The 17,650-nt window shown below is 41.8% G+C and overlaps 2 protein-coding genes and 1 long non-coding RNA gene across 3 annotated transcripts; 2 read left to right on the forward strand and 1 right to left on the reverse strand.

Moving 5' to 3' along the window:
- Positions 1-1,079: 1,079 nt before the first annotated feature.
- Positions 1,080-2,574, reverse strand: LOC135612807 (uncharacterized). Its single transcript, XM_065109506.1, has 2 exons — positions 2,455-2,574; positions 1,080-1,830 (listed from the first exon to the last, which is right to left on the reverse strand). The coding sequence occupies exon 2, from the start codon at positions 1,649-1,651 to the stop codon at positions 1,268-1,270; it is 384 nt and encodes a 127-aa protein (XP_064965578.1). The 5' UTR covers positions 1,652-1,830; positions 2,455-2,574; the 3' UTR covers positions 1,080-1,267.
- Positions 2,575-9,883: 7,309 nt separating this feature from the next.
- Positions 9,884-11,337, forward strand: LOC103985935 (glycine-rich cell wall structural protein). Its single transcript, XM_065109507.1, has 2 exons — positions 9,884-10,630; positions 10,670-11,337. The coding sequence occupies exons 1-2, from the start codon at positions 9,925-9,927 to the stop codon at positions 11,044-11,046; spliced, it is 1,083 nt and encodes a 360-aa protein (XP_064965579.1). The 5' UTR covers positions 9,884-9,924; the 3' UTR covers positions 11,047-11,337.
- Positions 11,338-11,472: 135 nt separating this feature from the next.
- Positions 11,473-15,962, forward strand: LOC108952885 (uncharacterized). The gene is made up of 3 exons (XR_001978037.2): positions 11,473-11,686; positions 14,214-14,544; positions 14,774-15,962. It is a non-coding gene; the product is annotated as an uncharacterized LOC108952885 (long non-coding RNA).
- Positions 15,963-17,650: the final 1,688 nt, after the last annotated feature.

Here is a 17,650-nt window from a genome sequence, read left to right on the forward strand (position 1 = left end):
AATTAAGTGCTCTCCCTCCTGGCATCAATATGCTTTACTAGGTAGATGATTAGAAGCATCATGCAGGCACCATAAAGAAGTGTTAAACAAATATACATCGCAAAATGACATTATAAGGGTTGTCCTCAACACCTTGTGCAATTAAATGTCTGCCCTACTAGTGTTGATATCCTTTATTAGGTATATGATTAGATGTATCATGCATACATCACAATGAAATGTTAAACTAGAACATACCAAAGGAATGGCAGATACTGAGGGCAACCAGTACACAGGGATCCTGTCAATGCAACATTTGGGCAAGGTCATATCCCTGTAAGGATAATGGTTGTTTTCATTACTCAAACCATGAACATCTATATTACTGCAAGGAGCAACTTTACCTTGACACCAAAAATACCCTCAAATGACAACTAATGAGGAAAACAAAAAAAGAAAACAAAGAACTGAAGCAAAAGTCAAACCTGCCAATGCAAGATTTGCACAAGGTCAAATCCCTGTAAGCATAGTAGTTGTTTTCGTAACTCAAACTGTGATCAACTTTACCTTGACACCAAGAATCGCCCTCAAATGACAAATAATGAGGTAAACAAGAAAAAGAACAAATGTGAAATAGTGCAAATCCTGATAATGAATGCTGAAACATATGGATGTACTTTAGCTCTGATGAAAACTATGAATCCACAATTACAAAAACTACCTGAAACAGTGTAAGTCTACTCTTGATAAGGAATGCTGAAAACATATGGATTCACTTTAGCTCTGAGGAAAACTATGAATCCACAATTACACAGAATACCTCAAACAGCAGGGTTCTTATGATGTGTCATGTAATTTCCATTCTTTTACATCCCAAGGATCGGATTAATCTTCATCAGAACCAAGACATCATCTTGGTATCAAATCCTTCCTGGATAAAACTATATGCATAATCCCTATTCATATTTAACATTTTCAGTAAAGGGGAACAACGAGTTAGATAATCCCAGCAAACACAAAAAGGTTGTTTGAATTTTTTTTTTTCTCACATGGAGATCCCTCGTCCAATTAATGAGAAGAATTGCATAAACACTTTAAGGTCAGAAGAAACAAATAATATATGATGTCAAAATGTCCAGAAGATTACAGCTAACTACAATCGATACAAGAATGGTATCAAATGCTCTCTGACACAACGAATTGACAAGTGAATGAAAATAATGGGACATTACAAGAGGCGAAACAGACAAGAAGAAATACCGGCGACCCTTCATCCAAGAAGGCAAGCTCAAAGGAAGCCACAGAGGACGGCGAAGCCGAGGACAATGAGCCAGACGATATGGAGGAGGAGGAAGGCCTGGCCGGAGACGAGGCCGCTCCCGCCGTTGCCGACCTGGCAGGGCCCCCTCTTCGCGACGCGGACGCTGGCGCACGTCGCCTCCGGGCACCCGCACCAGTACGTGACGCCGTTCACGCCGCAGACGGGGTCCGGCCGGAAGCAATTGATGCGGCATGAGGGGGCTACCCCGTCGGATCTTCCGCCGCAGAGATCGACGGCGTCAGCGGCGGCGTCAAAGTCCTCGGAACTAGCGGCGGCGACGAGGAGACAAAGGAGGGATAGGGCGAGGAGAACGACCGGGGACACGGAGGAGAGCCGGCGGGAGGTCGCCATGGCTCGCCAAAGACCGCAGGACGAATCCCTAACCCTAATTATCAAAGCCGCGTCGCGTCTTTCGGGGAAAGAAACGCGAACGAGAAGGTGAAGGAGGCCTTCGTTTTAGTTGCCACGTTCGTGGGGTCCGCTTTTAGCGTGGGTTGGTGAGCGATAGGGGAACAGGTCGTGAACGCCACCTAAAGAAATAAACAACAATAATAAAAAATATATTTGATTTAAAAAAAGGAAAATTTAGAAGTAACCTATTTTTATCTTTTAAAGTTTAGATTGATCATTAATTATAGTAGAAAACTTAGATTAATCATTAATATTAATTAATTTAAACTAAGTTTTAAAAATGTAATTTAATACACTAAAATTTAGAAGGATAAATATGAAAATCACAGGAATATGTGCAATTTTGCCTAATCATAATGACAATGACAGAGATAATGAATTATTTGACCAAGTCCTACTACAATGTCCATATATATATATATATATATATATATATATATGATGTGATCTCATACACAGAACGTGGTATATTATTTCCTTCTCAGATAAAGACCCTAAACATTTCACCGTAGGACCAAAAAAATCATAGAAAACAGAACCATAAAAAGAACCAAGTTTTGGAAATAATACTTAGATAGGCTCTCGTCAGTATGAAAATAAATAACAGCATAATAAACACTGTGCTCACAATTGGTCATCACAAGCTAAAAACGTTACATTAGGATTCACATGAATTATGGACTTAGGGTGTTGAGGTTGAAACATGTTTATCTAAGGACAAGATAATGACGTTGTTCACTCACAACATTGAGCACAGCTTATCCTTTTCGCTGTGGCATGAAACACACTTCATATCCCCCTCCTATTTGATGTACTTTGTGTCTGCTTTTTTCTCCTTGCCTAGAGTCATTCAGTGTGTCAGATGGTGGTGCGGAGCTTGAGGATCTTCCGGCAGAATAGAGCGGTGAAACTTCTTTTGCAGAATCAACATGAGTACATGAAAGCTTGAGCATCTTCCTACCCATCATCCATTTCAGCATGATTTTCATATGGGTTTTACTGTTCGATCCATTGATGCTAGATTCCTGTTCAAATGAATGTTCTATCAACTGTAATAGTGATAATTAAATCAGATTTGTCACAACATGTAGTACACAATGGTATAACAGAAATTTCCTTTCTTGCAGCCAAAAAAATAAAAAAGAACAAAATTTACATGGTTTTAAACGTCAAAGCTGTTCCAAGTAAAATCAACAAATTTGAGCAAACTGTACCATACCTCCACATCACATTTCAATAGGTGCTCGGGCGCTCGCCTAGGTGCTCTGGTGAGGCGAGGCCCAAGGACCTCGCTTCATGTCCAGGCAGCACACTTCAAAGAGGCGACCGCCCAGGTGCTCTAGCGAGGCGAGGCCCGAGGACCTCGCTTCATGTCCAGGCAGCACACTTCAAAGAGGCGCCACCTGGGCGGTCGCCCGAAGCGTCCGACACATGTGCTCAGGCGAGCGCCCAGGTTAAACCAGGTGACCCCGATGCTTTAGTTGGTTCAATCGAACCAACTAAAGCACCGATATCAGCCTCCCAACATCCCTCTCACAACTTCCCCAACTCTAACCCTGCTCGCGATTTTGCCGCCGATATTTCCTCTTCGTTGTCGCTGCTCTCCGCTACCATTGCCAATGTCGTTGCTCATCGTTGCCACTGTCGTTGCTCATCACTGCCACTGTCATTGCTCACCACCGACTGTCGTTGCTCGCTGCTACTGCTGCTGCTACTTTCAGTCAACAACATCGATCTTACTCTTATGCTACGCTTTCGTTACCGCTGTCGCTGCCACTATAGTTGCTCTCTACTGCTGTCGCTGCTCCCGCTGTCGTTGCTCACTGCTCGCCGCTCGTCGTTGCTGTCTTACTCTTACTCACTCTTCTCACATCGACTCGATAATATACCATTAATAGTATATTAACATTAGACTGTTAACTGTATACTAGTAATAGTATTTTTTATTTATTAGATTAATAATATATTATTTTTATTTTATTTAAAATTATTGTCATTGTTCTGAATTTTAAGATTTTTTGTTAATGTGATATTGTAATTTTGCAAGATTTTCTTAATTTAATATCATATTTTTATTTAAATAATTATATTTATTAATTATATTATATATTTTTATATTTTAGCGTCTTGTTTCGCTCGGGCGAGCACCTAGGCATGACCATTTTTGGGCCTTAGCATCTTTTGGCGCCTAATACTTTTTAAATCACTGATTAAATAAGTTATTGAAGATCCAAGCATTTAATTCAGAAGTTTACATGCCAAAAAATGATATAACAAAAAGACTCTTTCATGATAAGAAACACCAAAAGATCTTAGAGAATTTGATAAAGGAAGTTATTACCACAAAGTAGGGTGGAAGTGTGTAGTACATGAATGTTTGGGGCGTTATCATGAGGAAAGAAATCACTTTGAAATTTAAAGAAGTTTATTTGCACAAAGAAGCATGAGAAGAGAAAAATCACATGATTCAATATTATGGTTGGTTGGCAAGGTCAACAAAAAGTTGATGACTAGGATATTTATTTTGTAAAATCAAAATCTTGAAATTGTGAGAACTAGTATTATGGAATAATGACAACAAAAGAGTAATCCTAATTTTGATTTTACAGGTGACTATTTGCGATTCTAGTATCTTAGAAGAATACTCTGGTTATTACTTGGTTGTAATTTGATGACTTATTATTTAAGCATAATAATTCTCTCATGATCCAAGAAAAAATATACCAGTAATATGGCATTAATGGTCAAACCATGGAAGAAAAAGCAACCGCTTATAAAATTTAAGAATGCTTTCCTAGGATAGGAGAAGGTTGTTCATAAATGCTTTCCTATTATTCATAAACGCAAGGGCTTCTATGGCAAAGGGAATAGAACCATAAGTCATGTCCAAAATTTCATCTTTCGTACTGGCCTCTATTTCGATTTTCATGGACAGCATTTCACTTGGTTTAACAACCGTTATGGGTCCTTCTCGCATCTCTGCTAGGCTTGATAGAGCGTTAAGAAACCAGTCCTGGTTCAACCTTTTTATCACACTGCAGTCTAGCACCTTGCTAGGTGACGTCTAACCACGCTCCCCTCCTCATACAGGCCTTCAGACTCACTAGGACCTTCAGGAAACAGAAAAACCACATCAACATCCTCAAACTTGACAATGATGACCTGATCCAGGAGAACAAGGCTATCCTAGCCCAATTCTCAGATTGGTATACCCATCTCTGGTCTCGTTCTAGCAATCAGTCTCTTGAGGATTAGAACCTTCTTCCCTCACTTTGCACCCTCATGAACTCTGACCATAATCAGCTCTGTGCCCCCTTCATTCTCGATAAATCCACACTGCCTTGAAGCAAACAGGGAAGGGCAAGAGCCCCAGCCTTGATGACTTCAATGTGGAGTTCTATCTCACTTACTGGGACACCCTGAAAATTCTCATCCTTAAAAGTTTTCAACTCCTTCCAGAATGCTCCCTTTCTCGCTCACAACTAGTGTAGGACCTTCCTTGTTCTCATCCCCAATAAAGATAACCCTGACATTGTCATCTATAAGTTTCTGTCCAAGAAACTTACCAACAGATTCCACAATCACTTTAGTCACCTTGTCCAACAGGAACAATCTACCTTTGAAGCAAGGTGATTCATCCACGGCAACATCCTTATAGCCAACGAGCTGGTCCATTCCATAGCCATCTAAAGGAAGCTCCTCTCTTGTTATCCTAAAGCTTGACCTAGAAAAAGCATTTGACAATATCTCTCGGATTGCCATTAGCAAGACCTTTTACCTTGTGAACTTTCCTAGTACCTTCATAAGCTGGATCACGAAATGCTTGGTTTCCCCCTCTTTCACCTATTTGGTCAATGGAAACCCTTTGAACTAGTTCAGAGGACATCGAGGCATTCAGCAAGGGGATCCCATATCCCCTCACCTTTATATCCTTGTCCAACAACTGCTCGCCTCCATCCTCACCGGTCTCATCAACAACAACAAGCTTACCCCCTTCAATATTAAGGGGATCAAGGACTCTCACCTCAGGTTCGCTGATGATGTCATTATCTCCTTTCAAGCAAACCCAAAATCCTACCGTAGCGTCCTTTTGACCTTGGATTTCTTTGCCAACCTCACTAGCCTTAAGGCCAACTTGGACAAATCCAATATTTTCTTCCCTAGAAATTGTCCCCCGCCCATCAAGCATAAAATATGCAGCATCCTTGGCATGAAAAAAGGCACTTGGCCTATGCCTTACTTGGGCTCCTTCATCTCTCACAATACAATCTCGATTTCCCTCCAAAGTAGAATGGTGGACAAGACCCTTGCAAAGGTGAAGGACTGGTATATTGGTTTCCTTAGCCAAGCTGGGAAGGCTGTATTCATCAACTCCATCATTAACTCCACTCCAACCCAATCCCTTATGACCTCTTGGATCAGTGACAAAGTTGTCTCTCATATGAACAGAATATCCAAAGATTTCTTTTGAAATGACTCCCCAAACCATTCCAAATGTAAACTCATCTCCTGAGACCAGATCACCAGCCCTAAACCCAATGGAGGACTACGTTTATGGGACCTCAACTTGGTCAAAAAAAAAAATCAATTATAGACATATCCTCCCTCTTCTCAACCGTGAAAACAAACTTTAGGTAAACATCCTCCTCACTAAATATGGTAACCCCAACCCCTGGGTCGACCATAGACCATTAAGGATGTTCCATGTTGAAAGGAGTTTGTCTTGCCTCACTAATCTGATTAGAGAATGTCTCCAAATTGTCATTGACAATGGTGCAAGTATCAAGGTTCGGACTGATCCTGGGTCAGCAACATATCATTCAGTAGATGGCTAATTTTTTTAGCATAAATTTTGTTGAGAACATGAATACTGTTGCTGATCTAATTTCGGATGGATCTTGGAATTTAACTAAGCTGCAAGAGCTCTTTCACCCTCTCCTCATCATTCGTATGTTTCATGTGCCCTCCTCCCCCTATAACGATGCTTGAGTTTGAAGCCTGTCCCCACAGGGTTCCCTAACAGCCAGCAATGCTTATAGATTTCTCAAAGACAGCAAATAGTATACTGGCGATACAACTTGTGGTAGTCCCAAAAGTCAAAATCTTTACTTGGAAGCTTCTTTGAAACCGACCACCAACTTCAGACTACTTCTCTACTTTTGTAGTTTCGGTTGTTTAATATAGCTACTTATCTTTTAGAGAGAGAGAGAGAGAGAGAGAGAGAGAGAGAGAGAGAGAGAGAGAGAGAGAGAGAGAGAGAGAGAGAACTAGTAAATATTAACAAAGGGGTGGAAGACGATAAAAATTTGGTCAGAAATTTCATCAAACACCTAAAAGGCAACACATTCATCTTGCTAGCAGTAAATGAACAACACGCTATGTAGCCTAAGAAAAAGAAAGAAAAAAGCAGAATCCATACTTAAGCGCCATTTCACATTCTTCTTGCAAGTAAATAAAACAAATATGCAAGTATAACAGAAAGATCCAAGCTTCGTCACCTTGGCGTGGTTCCAAGTGTTGGAGACGGAGAGGGGGCCATGGTCCTTGACGATCTGGTAGACGCTGTGAGAGATTGCGGTGGCTTCCTCCCTCGGCACCTTCGGATTTATTCTGCGGTTGTCAGGGTTATGCTTCCTCGAGAAGCACCGCACCAACGCTCTACCGGCAACTGCAGCAACTCCGCCGCGAAAGAACAGCACGCCCAAACCCTCCTTTAGCTCGTCCACGCTCGTGTCAGCGTGTCAACGCGACGGAAGCACGCAGCAATGACACGGCCAATTGGCCCATAGTAGTATATGGGCCTTTGATGGGCGACTATTGCATTACGTACGGAACAATCTCAACCCATAACGGATGAGAACATTCTTCTTTAGCTTACTACAGTCAACAGCATTTTTGTAATCAACATGGGATCATCAACTCAACGTAAATATGTAGAATTTCTATGCCAACAAGCGAATCATCACCATCACTATCTTTTTCCTTTTATGGATTAATACATGTGAATTATCCACTTAAGACGGAGGACAAGATTTGAGTTTGTGGCATTTCCATCCTAGTATTTATATAGAATTGGTGATTGGTTAACGGTGTGGTATTTGCTTTGGAGAGAATTGAAGAAAGTATCCAACCTTATAAGCACAACTAAGCTTGCAGAACTTCATCTACTCCTTGTACGATGAAGTCTTTCTCTTCAATACTCTGCCGCTTTTCATTTGAACCTTTATTAAAGAACAGCAGGTGATCAGATCAGCATTTCTGGCTATCTTCAATACTCTCTCTGCAAGTCTTCGAGCACACTAACTCCCCATATTAATGCTTTGGTGACTTGGTAGATAGCCAGAAATCTACTCCCACCCGATGGCTTTAAATGCCATGTTCCAGTGTTATTGCAGCGAACCCAAAGTCTACACACAAACACTGGTTGGTTCCGCTGTTTGCACTACCCTAAAGAAGGACAATAAATGAAGTGCAGTGCTGCTGCTACAAGAGTCACATGCTACATTTACTGTGCTGGGGCACCAGTATCCTAATGGCTCAGTAGCTGGAGTGCAGCTATCTACTAAGTCTAAGTGACCATACTTAGTACTTTGCTGGCGTATCAATCTCCAATCCCCTCTCCACCAAATCTATTGTCAAGATTATATGGTGCCCAGCTCAGCCATCCTTGACCATTCTTCATCCCACCACCCAACATCAGATTTACTACACTTGCAGCATTTATGTCAATGAAATGAATGCTCATCCCACTGCTGCATCCCAATACTCGTCACTTGACTTCCAACTTTGAATAACCATTTTCTGTGTCGCTTCTGCTTCTGTTGTCAATAAAATAAGTATTCCATCACTGTGGGCGGTAAGAATTCGGTTTATCTCGTTACCGTGCACTCCACTGGAAGCCTGTTTGGGTTGGGGAAAGGAAGTCAAAGCTGGAGAAAGAGGAGGAGAAATGGAAGCATAGTTTGTCATAAACATGTTGAATGATTCAGAAAATGTTTGCAAGAATAATCACACAACACATGTCGTGTCATTTATCAGTGTTTCGTTGCTGCTTCTATTACAGATATATGATAGCAAGTCATGATGACCTTCCTTTTCCTCTTGGCATGAATCTGGTGCAACACAAGTAAGCTGGACTGCCGAATCATTTCTTGGAGTATACGCATTGCTATTGAAGGGAAAAATTTTCTTGTCTAGTCTACTTGTTCTACCAAAGCTTTAAGCACAGCTGCATCCAGTTCTCGGACTATTTCTCTTCATCTGTGGAGATTGTGATGTCCATCGTGTACGTGAAAATGTCTTATTTTGACTTGTGGGTTTCTTCAAGTTTGTAACAATTTTCTGCTTCACAAATTATATGTCTAGAGAGAGAGAGAGAGAGAGAGAGAGAGAGAGAGAGAGAGTATGATAACTTACCCTAAAGAGGTTATGATTTCAGAAATAAACAAGCTTATGGTGTTAACAACACATGCTTCCTCAAAGCATTAAGGAGACATAAAAGTTCACTTTATGATGACCCTACATCTAACTCTATAAAACAGGCAAAGATAATTGAATTACATAATTATGTGTATGTTATTCTTTATGTTTGTACTTATAATTCTTTTGGTATCAAGATGTTCTCTTCCATGTTGTCAAATTCAATTGGTTCCATCAAACCACTGATCAAGTACAACGAGTGGGTAGACTAAGAAAGAGATTGTTGTCATACCTCTTTAATGACATTGTGACCGATATATATATATCCCATGAACACTTTCTCCTCTTAGCTAAAAGAACTTACATAATCATTATCAAATTGGTGTTTAGTTGAAAGCTATATTCTTCCCCATTCCATTTGCATGAATGGCATAAGAAGTTAAGGTGTGTGAGCCACACACCCATTTCTCGAGCAGGCTAATGAAACAAAAGGAAAGCATTTTGATTTTGGATTTTTTTTTACGATGTTGTCGAGGTGGCATTTGTCTATTGGCTTTCAAGTTTGCACCGTGTGCGTCAGCCACACACACCTGAGCCGTCTCTATTCCAATTCGGGCCATTACGTCGCCAACCGGCCCACTGCGTCGCCTTCAATGCCGTCTCTTTTAAGTGGCGAGGCGCGCATCGCTGGCTTCACTTGCAGCTGCAGTCCGCTGCTATAAATAGCCTCTCCTGCGTGCTCGCCCGGTACCAACGAGTGCACCAGCTTCTAGTGGTAGCCTCAAGAAACAACGATGGGGAGGAGTGGGGTTGGCAGAGCGCCGCTTGCGCTGCTGCTCTGCTTCAGCTGTGTTGTTGCGAGTGCTTTTGGGAGGGAAGTGGGGGGCGAGAAGGGCAGGGAGAAGGTCTTGTGGCCGACCAAAGGTGGCGGCTTCTTCCCCGGTTTCGGGAGGGGTTTTGGCCTCGGCGGCGGATATGGTGGGGGTGGACTCGGTGGTGGGAGTGGGCTTGGCGGCGGAGGGGGCTTGGGCGGTGGCGGACTTGGTGGTGGTAATGGCCTTGGAGGTGGCAGCGGTCTTGGTGGTGGTGGTGGCCTTGGAGGTGGCAGCGGTCTTGGTGGTGGTGGTGGCCTTGGTGGCGGCGGCGGTCTTGGTGGTGGTGGTGGCCTTGGAGGTGGCGGAGGTCTCGGTGGTGACCATGGTGGTGGTCTTGGGGGTGGTGGCGGTCTCGGTGGTGGCCATGGTGGTGGCCTTGGGGGTGGTGGCGGTCTCGGTGGTGGCCATGGTGGCGGTCTCGGTGGTGGCCATGGTGGTGGGCTTGGAGGTGGCGGTGGTCTTGGTGGTGGTGGTGGCCATGGTGGTGGACTTGGAGGTGGCGGCGGTCTTGGTGGTGGTGGTGGCCATGGTGGTGGACTTGGAGGTGGCGGCGGTCTTGGTGGTGGTGGTGGTGGACTTGGAGGCGTTGGCGGTCTTGGTGGTGGTCATGGTGGTGGACTTGGAGGTGGCGGCGGTCTTGGTGGTGGTCATGGTGGACTTGGAGGTGGCGGTGGTGGACTCGGCGGTCACCTTGGAAAAGGTGGTGGTTTCGGTAGCGGTTTCGGAAAGGGTGGCGGTTTTGGTGGAGGAATTGGGAAAGGTGGCGGGTTTGGTGGTGGTGCCGGTGGCGGTTTTGGAAAGGGTGGCGGGCTTGGTGGTGGAGTTGGTAAAGGTGGCGGGTTTGGTGGTGGAGTTGGTAAGGGTGGCGGGTTTGGTGGTGGGGCAGGTGGTGGTTTCGGCATGGGTGGTGGTGCTGGGGGTGGGTATGGGAAAGGTGGGGGACTCGGGGGAGGACTAGGAGGAGGAGGGGGTGGTGGATTTGGTGGTGGCGGAGGGTTTGGAGGAGGAGGTGGCGGCGGGTTTGGCAGTGGTGGTCACTGAGTGAAGCATTAGCACGTTGCATGGTCACCTTACATATGTAGTCTTACAGTCACGTACTGAGTTACGTTGCTGTTGGTTGTGAAGCTTCTGTCCATCGTATGTTTCTGAGACAATTTGCCATGTTTGCTGCTTGTCTTGGATCGGAGCTGACGTACTGTTTGTTATTATTATCATAAATCAAATAAATAGTTTCACGTATATTAATTGTAGGATGGCCTTATCTGGGAGGATCATATGCCGACAATGCCTATTATTTTATCCTACGGTTATTTAATTATACTTTTGATCTAAGTGTCAAAGTTTCTATATACCTCAATAACAATAGTCATTGGAGATGTGTGAGAACAGATGTGTGATTGATCTACCAGTTGGAGTCTTTTGAATCCAGATGTACCGACGATCGCTTTGAGATTTGTTCCCGATTTCGATGAACGATGAGGATCGTCCATTAGACATCCGGCGCAAAACCCACGTCACTTCCAGATACTCGTTTCTGGCACCGAACCGAAAAGATGGCCACTATCGAGGCGATGCCGGCGTTCTCCCTCCCTCCCCGTTCCAGAGTCGAACGCGACGGCGACGGCCGTTAGAACCCTTGATGACGCATCCACCTCGCCGTTTTGGGTGCTGCGTTTGCTTTGTGAGTGACATCCTCTCGTTCTCCCATCGTGGCAAGATGGCCTCTTATGCTCGTCGTCTTTAGATTTAATTGCCCCTTGTGTTATTTCGAAAAACCTTTCGGAGTTTCGAACAATTTATTGCTATGTGAATCACTGCTCTCTGGGTTTTGTATCGTACCGCATCCCAAAGAGCAAAGCAAGTTTGCGATTTCTTTGATTTCGTGGTGAGCCGATGCGAGGAATCAAAGATCCACGAGGTTGGATTGATTGTCTCATGATGAATTGATCCATCGTGGATGAATACTAAACAACCCTTATGATCTTTTCAAGTTACGTTGATGTGTAGGATAAAATCGGACCAAGTAATCGGCTTTGGTTGATTTTTCTTTCCTGACTTGGTTTTCTTCCCTTAGGTAGTAATTGTTTTATAGTGCCTTGGGGAGGAGTTCTTGAGATTTCTCTAGTCACCTTCAAGGAAGCATTTCTGGATGACAGTTTGTCAAATGAGTTATTTAGGGAATTGCATTATTCTGGATAGAAAGAAATAAATGGTTGGTTTGCCTCAAGCCAATTTTTTTTAAATGGTGGAAATATTTTCGCAAGTTGTTCTAAAAGAATGGTGTTCTAAAGTTCGAAGCCGAGTTGTTCAGCGGAGACTTGTATACTTCTCAGTATTAGGGAGGAAGAAGAGAGGCAAAGAAAAAACAGAGAGCCAATAGAATATTGGTCAGGTGAAATGTATAGCATTCTCATTGATCTTGAGGGTTACATCCTGAGGTTATAATGCCATGCATTATCAAAGATGAGCACAATGCATTGGTGGACATCTAAATATAAAGAAATCATCTACACTTTCTTGTTTGAATTTCCATATCTAGGAGCAGAAATTTAGTGCTAAACAAACTTATCTTTAGAAGTTTGGTTTTTTCGATGTCGATGGTAAGCTACCGACAGTTAGAACTATCTGAGCTTTTGTTTAGAAAACAAACTTGGGCAATGCTCCATTTTATTGATTGGGTCACAGGTCAATAGCTGAACCATTTGTTGGTCAACCATGATGTCCAAATTGACATGTCATACATATAATAAAAACATTATGTTGAATAATTCAAAATTTTGTAAGATTTTATCAATTATAAAGACATAATAGATACTTAATACATCATGTTAACATGTCGAACCATGTGATGATGTCAGCAAACATATGTAACTAATATAAAATAAAAGCTAGAATATTCAAGATATAAACTTTAAATTACAACCTGATTTATCTTCAGCTAGTACCCATGACAATGATGGATTAAATGGCACATGAAAATAACAGAATGAGTGGCCATTTAGAATTGCATGAACAATGATGTGGAAAAGAAAAAATATAGCTTCGGTACATGGAAACAACGGGATGATCGATTAAGAATAGACTCTTAAATACAAAGGTAGTGGAGAAAGCAAGGGAGTTGCAGTAGAGTGTTGTGATTGTAGGGTCTATAAGATTTTCTGCGGATATATTTAACTCAAAATTTGGTATCACAAAATTATTATTGACTTCCTATTATACTATGTTATACCTCCTCATTCAAGTGAATCATTGTTGGGGATATATTTAATTTATTGAGTTGGTCACATATCTCTTCAATCATCTCCCAGCTCAAACCATCCCTGCCTCTACATCAACTCATTGACCATTTTTCATAATTTTACAGGGCAGTGTCTTGTTTTGCCCTTTAACATTCTGAACAAGACAGACCTTGGATGATAAGCCTGATTCTTTTTTTTTAAATCTTTTTATTTTTCTGATTCACTAATTTTGGTTCCCATTAGAATTCTTGGGTAAACCTAGCTGACTTTTATGAACATTTTTTCTGTTATTGTTCTTTTCATTATGCAGAAATTTGTGGTCACTTTTTTGCATGTCATTCCATGTTATTGTGAGAATTCACTAGATGATCGTTCATAGTAAGTGTTGTGTTCGAGTTTGTAACCAGCTTTCTTCCTATTGATGACTCTTCTTTGCATATGTCAACTTTCTTTTGTATGTCTTTATTGTTATTCTTGACATTATCTGAAGGTCCTTTTGGTTTGTTGGATCTTCCCAATTTGCAAAGCTTGATATTTGAGGATCTCCTCTACACTCCCATTGTTCTTGGTAGGGATTTCATCAGCAACATTCTTTAGTACATTTATGAAAATAATGGTGTCTTGTCTTCCTCAACTGCAGCATGTGGTTATATTTCTTGGTTTTAGTGTGTCAATAAGGCCATGCATGGATTGGTAGCAACACATTGTGATATTTGTAGGTGGCCTTATGATCGTTTTCCTATTATTTGCCGATTACTCCATTTCTTGCCATTATAACTTGAATCTGTGGCCAACAAAAGGAGGGAAATGGAAGTTGTGTGTGAGTGCTTCTAAGTTGTAAATAATGTTGTCAAATTGTTACATTAATCTCTCCATGTGTGATTTAATACTTTTGTTAAGAGTGAACTCTCAGCTTGCTTGCTTGTTTTACTCGGCAACATTTCTAAGACTGTTCCGTCATATGTAAAGGCAGTGAAGATTGCAGTGAAAACCTCAGGAGTAGCAGAGTGGTTTCCGACACTTGAATATCCAGAAAACTGCTTTAAGAATCCCATAAGAAGGAACACATCTATGGATTATGGATCATGTTCTTTGTCACACGAAATGTTGTATCAGCTTGCAGTTCTTAATTGCAGACATGGTGAGCTCTTAAGTCGTGATTAGGCATGCAAGTTTTCACATGCGCCTCTTCATTGTCAGGTTTGTCAAAAGCCTTCATCTTGACGACCTTCCAAATGTTTGATTGGATCTGCATCATTTCTTAAGGAAGCCCAATGCAGACACCAGAATCCATCACCAGGTATGCTTGCTCTATGCATGTATTTCATATTTTGATGTCCAAGGGTATATTGCACTTCCATATGTTGTAACCTTCTCCAAAATTCCTTTTTTAGGCTCAACTGCTTGTTAGTGTTCTTTTATGTACTTTAATTCGTTTGTCTTATTTACGTAATCAAATTTTCTTTTGTGCATACTTGACACTTGATCTGCTACAATTACATATCTAAAACTCTCTGGCATATATTCAGTCAGCAGCAGCCACCCGACCATAAATTTGAGCTTGATGAGTAACATATTTATGCAAAAGAGCCATCCTGTTGTTGGAAATTCCTCTACAAGATCGGGAAGAAATCTGAACCCATCGATAGTGATATGGGTCTTTCGTGGATCCCACCCAAGTCCGACCTGATATAATCTGGTGTAGGTGAAGCTTATTTTGCTCATCGCGGAGAAGCTGGAACCGTAGCAGACATCATAAAAGGTGAAACCGGAGCAAACAGAGAAGAAACTTGATTCTGAGAACTCCTTTGCAGGATTTGGGTTCAATGCTATCCGAGTGTCCCAGATTCTCTCCATGCATGTGAGTCCAAGGCAAACTGCTGTAGATTGCATTGAGCAATCAACATCAACGACTCCATCTCCCTCAAGGCCCTACTCGAAACCTAGCAGCAGCAGCAGACATGATTAGAGTGCTCAGTTCACAACCCTTATTCCTGTGGGCTATGCCTCTGTCCCCATGAGCAAAGTGCCAAGCTGATACCACAGCAAGCTCCAAGATGAACACTTTGTACCGAGAGAAGGAAAAGGTCAATGAAATGAGAGCCACCCAGCCTCAACCACACTGCTGCACTTGGAGCTGTTCCAGTGTCCTCCGAAAGGACAACTACTCATGAATGGTCTTTTGTTCTCATCCACGGAGCTACTGTTCCCTCTCTGACTTGTGAAAGGGACTTGGCCTTCGTCTCTCCCCTTCCCATGGGGTAGATGACCTCATGCACTCTCGGGAGTTCATCGGGAAGTGTTTCACTCGGAGATTCCACTGCTGCTTCTCAACGATCCATTTGAGTTCATCATGACCATATTCAGCAGGAATGTGATTGGAAATTGTGAAAGCTGGGGGAAGCCTGTTGATTGCAACATTGCGGGAAACAAGCTCTCATCTCTAATTGTCCATCAACCCCGAGAGGTGAAATCATTCTACCGGTGTTAGCAAAATGAGGATGCGATTTACGTCTTGTCGATGTTTTTTAGCGTCTCAGGAAACTGTGGAATATGTGCCTGCACTGTACTGCAAGCCGTAGTTCACGAGAACACCTTCGGTTCACATGCTTCCCACCTCCATTTCGGTCCTATTATCGAATACCTCCTGTTAAGATCTATTAAATCAACCTTTTATGCTTTAAAACTCTTCCTGTTAGAAGATGCAACACATTATTGTTGAAGATTAATTTTTTTTTTTTTTCACTTGTTGATTCGTTTCAGGATATCAAAAGCTCTTAAAATCATTTTTTTAAGATTAAATCCTTCATTCAAAGATTCCATAGCATGTGTATTTGACTCTCACAGATTGGTTTTTTCCCCCTGAGAGATGATAAGATTGGTTAATTAGCATTACTCTTTTCTAGCTCTTTACATATTCAAGTACAGCTATAGTACAAACACTTCACCGTTAGTCTGTATGAGCATATTGTGTAAGTTTAGTAGTTGTGTAAGGAGATATTGTTATAAAAATTATTCAAAATGAGGAAAATGAGAAGCCTAATTTTTTATCCTTTATGTTTTTCTGACTTTGTATCTCTGTCATATAATAGCTATTCTTTTTTTTTTTTATTCTAAAATCCTTATCCTTGTATTGGTATTGCAAACATTTCATAATGCATGGTAATGGTTTTCTTTTAGATAAATAATGCAAACATAACTGTGACTAAAATATGAATATATATATAATTATTTTTAGTTGTAATTGATGTTGATTTGGCATCATTCTCAATAGCAGTCCCACTGTCAGCTAGCGAGAAAGCATATCATGGGAAGATGGTCCATCGCGTCAGATAGCAAGGCTCGGTGCCTCGCACTTGCTTGCTGCTTTCCCATGGCGACAACGCTTCGGCATAATTCTATCTTGAAATGATGTGTGGTACGAAGGCCACCACCGAGTTGGAGTTGGAAGAGGAATCATGCGGTGTGAGTCATCATGCCCATCATTTCCGAGCAAACCCCGGCGGACGCTACGTTGCTTTTGCCGTTGTGAGCGAAACAACGCTGCTTTCGTACGAGACGCACGCAAGCGTTCGACCTGACGCACTGCATGCATCAACGCGCGGTTTTGTAGAACATCCACTGGTTGTGTTCAGTAAAGGCAGGGAGAGATTTAAGAGCTTCGCATCCAATAATAATAAACCTTTTGTTGTTGTTTTCTTTTCGATAAAGTCGACTTCCGAGTGCGTCTCGAATGATGATGTCAGAGGAATGAACGAGTCGAGTTGAGACCTCGCAACAACTGTGTCGAGAGTGTACGAAACAAAGTACTTAATTCAGTTTATATTTGAAGGATTTGATTGAGTTTTAATTTCACAAAATGTAATTAGTTTATGTCATAGCTGAGGTTAATGTGGATCCTTCAAAGATTATGTTTATTGATATGATTGGTATTTTTAATTAATTATCATTCAATTTATGGAACCTAATTAAGTATTGAGTATCGTTTTGTCACGAACTTAGCTGGTTTTATCTAAGTCGTACGGCACTCTTGCATGTCCGTCCGTAAAGGTCAATCTCCCTGAAACCTCCCATGGATCCTTAGGACCTACAAAAGAGAAAACGGATTAGAGAAAGCGTCTCACTCGGGATTCACAAGCAAACATTTCAGCAAACACTTAATAGAAAATGCAAATTACAAACAGACTTTACAAGTTTTGAACGGTTACACAACAAAGAATCAAAATAGTCCACTACAGACCGAATATCTCTCACAAGTGTCCACATGACACAACATTTATTTACAAGCCTAAGAAGGTTACCAAACCCAACTAAAATGGGGCTTTTAAACCTTACCGTCCCTTTGCTGTGTAAAGCATGAACAAACTAAAAGACACGGACATATATAAGTATTACATCAAACATCC

This window comes from Musa acuminata, chromosome BXJ2-5 (genome assembly GCF_036884655.1).
Source record: "Musa acuminata AAA Group cultivar baxijiao chromosome BXJ2-5, Cavendish_Baxijiao_AAA, whole genome shotgun sequence".
Classification (NCBI taxonomy): domain Eukaryota; kingdom Viridiplantae; phylum Streptophyta; class Magnoliopsida; order Zingiberales; family Musaceae; genus Musa; species Musa acuminata.